At 41.4% G+C, this 2634-nt stretch overlaps 1 protein-coding gene across 1 annotated transcript; it reads left to right on the top strand.

The window, feature by feature from the left end:
* The first annotated feature begins 897 nt into the window (after positions 1–897).
* Positions 898–1299, top strand: LOC108725305 (uncharacterized). The gene has a single exon (XM_018452235.1). It carries the CDS (start codon positions 898–900, stop codon positions 1297–1299), a length of 402 nt encoding a protein of 133 aa, XP_018307737.1.
* Positions 1300–2634: the final 1335 nt, after the last annotated feature.

The following is a 2634-nucleotide window of genomic DNA, read 5'->3' as shown; positions in this document are numbered from 1 at the left end:
AGATCACGTGTACGGTGTTTATCTACACAAGGATGGATTGATGAGGGGCAATAAACGTTTCGACGTGGATGACGCGGACAACATAATTATCGACGGCGTACGATACGTCGGTCTTTACGAGTTGATTTTCAAGATAATTCCCGACGATGCCTTCTACACGGAAGAATGTGCACAAGTACAAGAGCATGCTGTTGATGACGAACGCGCACAAGCACAAGCATCATTTGCAGGGTCGATTATTAAGCAACAGAGAATACAAGTACAAACACGTAATAGCGCCATTGATGTCGATTACACCCAAGAAGCAGAAGAAGAAATTTGGAAAGGGATTACCTCACGCAATGACACTGAACGACAACGCGATCGATTACGTGCATTGGGATGATCCCAACGAGCTGGTAGATCGTCTACGATTACTCGACGCTTCACACCGAGCGGAAAACAACACTCACGATAAGGAGATGCTGTCGATCATCGAGGAACTTCGCGAAGCAGGTCTTATTATAAATTAAATCGCGTATCGACGAATCGAGTTAGTCGAGTGACGTCAGCGAGAAAACATTTTTTTTTGTATCCTGTGTATTACGCATCGAATCATGAAAAAGAGATCCGACGAAAAGAAAAAAAGTTAGCTCCGAGAGACGTCGGCTCGTCGGCGAATTGCACGCTCCAGTGAGAAGAAATTTTCCGCGAAGGCGCGTCATAGTCCGGGGATACGACGATCTGTGGCAGGCTGATATCGTTGAGTTGCGCCCGTACTCGAGTTGAAGGCGTCAGTGGTTCAATCGCACGCTCAAGAACGACATGTGGAAGATGTTTACGCTCAACGGCAAGTGAGTCGACGAGCTGCCGCGTCTCGTATCAAATTACAACGCGCGCAAGCATCGCACTATCAGCATGCGACCCGCCGACGTAACTCCCGCGATCGCCCAAAGACTCTTGGACACGGTGTACAACGCGATAAAAATCGCGGGTCCAGCGAAATTCAAAGTGGACGATTCGGTACGCGTGAGCAGGTACAAGACGATTTTTGAGAAGGATTACACACCGAATTGGACCACCGAGGTATTTACGACCGTTAAAGTGCAGCGTACCAACCCCGTAACCTATCTTCTCGAGGTCTATCGCGAAAAATCCGTCGCTGGAGCGTTCTACGAGCACGAGTTGCATCGCGCTACTCATCCGGACGTGTATCTCGTGGAGAAAGTACTGCGCAGGAAAGGAGACAAGATGTACGTCAAGTGGTTGGGATTCGATGGATCGCACAATTCGTGGATACACAAAAACAATGTCGTTTGAAAAAATTTTAATTCACATACTTTGTATACATATAACAAATATATCAATAAGTATATAAATGTATAAAACATTTTTATTAACCCTTCCATCTTTTTTTTAAGTATGCAGATATATGATTTAATGATAGTAATACATATATAATACGTATATAAATATGTACAAAGATGAAATATTAAAAATACATTGTATGAAAATATAGAAAGAAAAATACATGAAACATATACGTTACATGCAAGTTAAGATAATACATAAGAAATAGTAAAATATAATAATAGTAAAATATAATAGTAATACATAAGAAATAATAATACATAAAACATAATAATTATATAAATGTAAATAATTATATAAATGTAAAATACATTATATGTAATACATACACGCGTTACATGAGGTATAACTTAAGATTGTAGTAATACATGAACCATAATACTAATACATATGATACGTATATAATATTACAAAGGTATCCGCCAATGCCCCCACGGTAACGTCTCCGTCAAGTCCGGTACGACGTACCGTTTATCGTCGTATGGACTCAGAGCGATTCGGATATCGTGTACACCTCGTGCAGTTTAGATCGTATACACGATTGACAACGAGTCATTTCGATATCTTCGTTCAAACACCGCGTGTAATCGTCAAACGTTATCGTTCGCGCTACGACGTTACTTTTTACGCCTTTCGCTTTTTTAGTGTCCTTCTTGCCGTCCACTCTCACCGAGTCCAACGAATTCGGTTATTATCGCACCGTTGTTCTCGTCCTTCATTAGTCCCGGTATTTTTTTGTTCGCGAGAGGCATACCGTACGCATTATCCGTCGAATAATCGCTCGTGTCGAATCTAGCGATATCTCGTTTCATCGTCTCGTAAATATCGTCGCATTCTATGTGATAAATGAAACTGTCTGTGTCAGTGTACGTAATTTTACATTTGTCGTTATACAGTGGTAACATGTACTTGTGGTGAAATTCGTACAAGCAGACTTTTGATATGTCCAGTATACACATACCTACATAAACCGGTTTGTTGAACTTCACCTCGAGTTTGCGCAGTTCGACGGCGATTAAATTCTCCGCAAAGACGCTACGATTGTGAAAATTCGGTTTCGCGATCATTGCCTCCGCGCCGTATAGTCCGTCCCATTTTGTTAATAATTTTACGTCGACGTGATTGCGCACATTCTCCATGGTTTTGCCGAAAACCGCGTTGTTTATTAACTAATACAAATTTTTTTCGATTTGTTTTTCACACAAGTTCTGAAATTGGTATTGAGTTGAATGTACTCGCGAAGCATGGAGATTGTGCGAATTGTAGCACCCGATGGATCTTTGT

Source organism: Mycetomoellerius zeteki, unplaced genomic scaffold (assembly GCF_001594055.1).
Source record: "Mycetomoellerius zeteki isolate Tzet28-1 unplaced genomic scaffold, Tzet1.0 scaffold334, whole genome shotgun sequence".
NCBI lineage: Eukaryota > Metazoa > Arthropoda > Insecta > Hymenoptera > Formicidae > Mycetomoellerius > Mycetomoellerius zeteki.
This window is presented reverse-complemented; position numbering and strand designations above follow the sequence as displayed.

What these genes read in the sequence shown, in the direction of transcription:
- LOC108725305 (XM_018452235.1), top strand. Translation starts at nt 898, where the DNA reads ATGCGACCCGCCGACGTAACTCCCGCGATCGCCCAAAGACTCTTGGAC.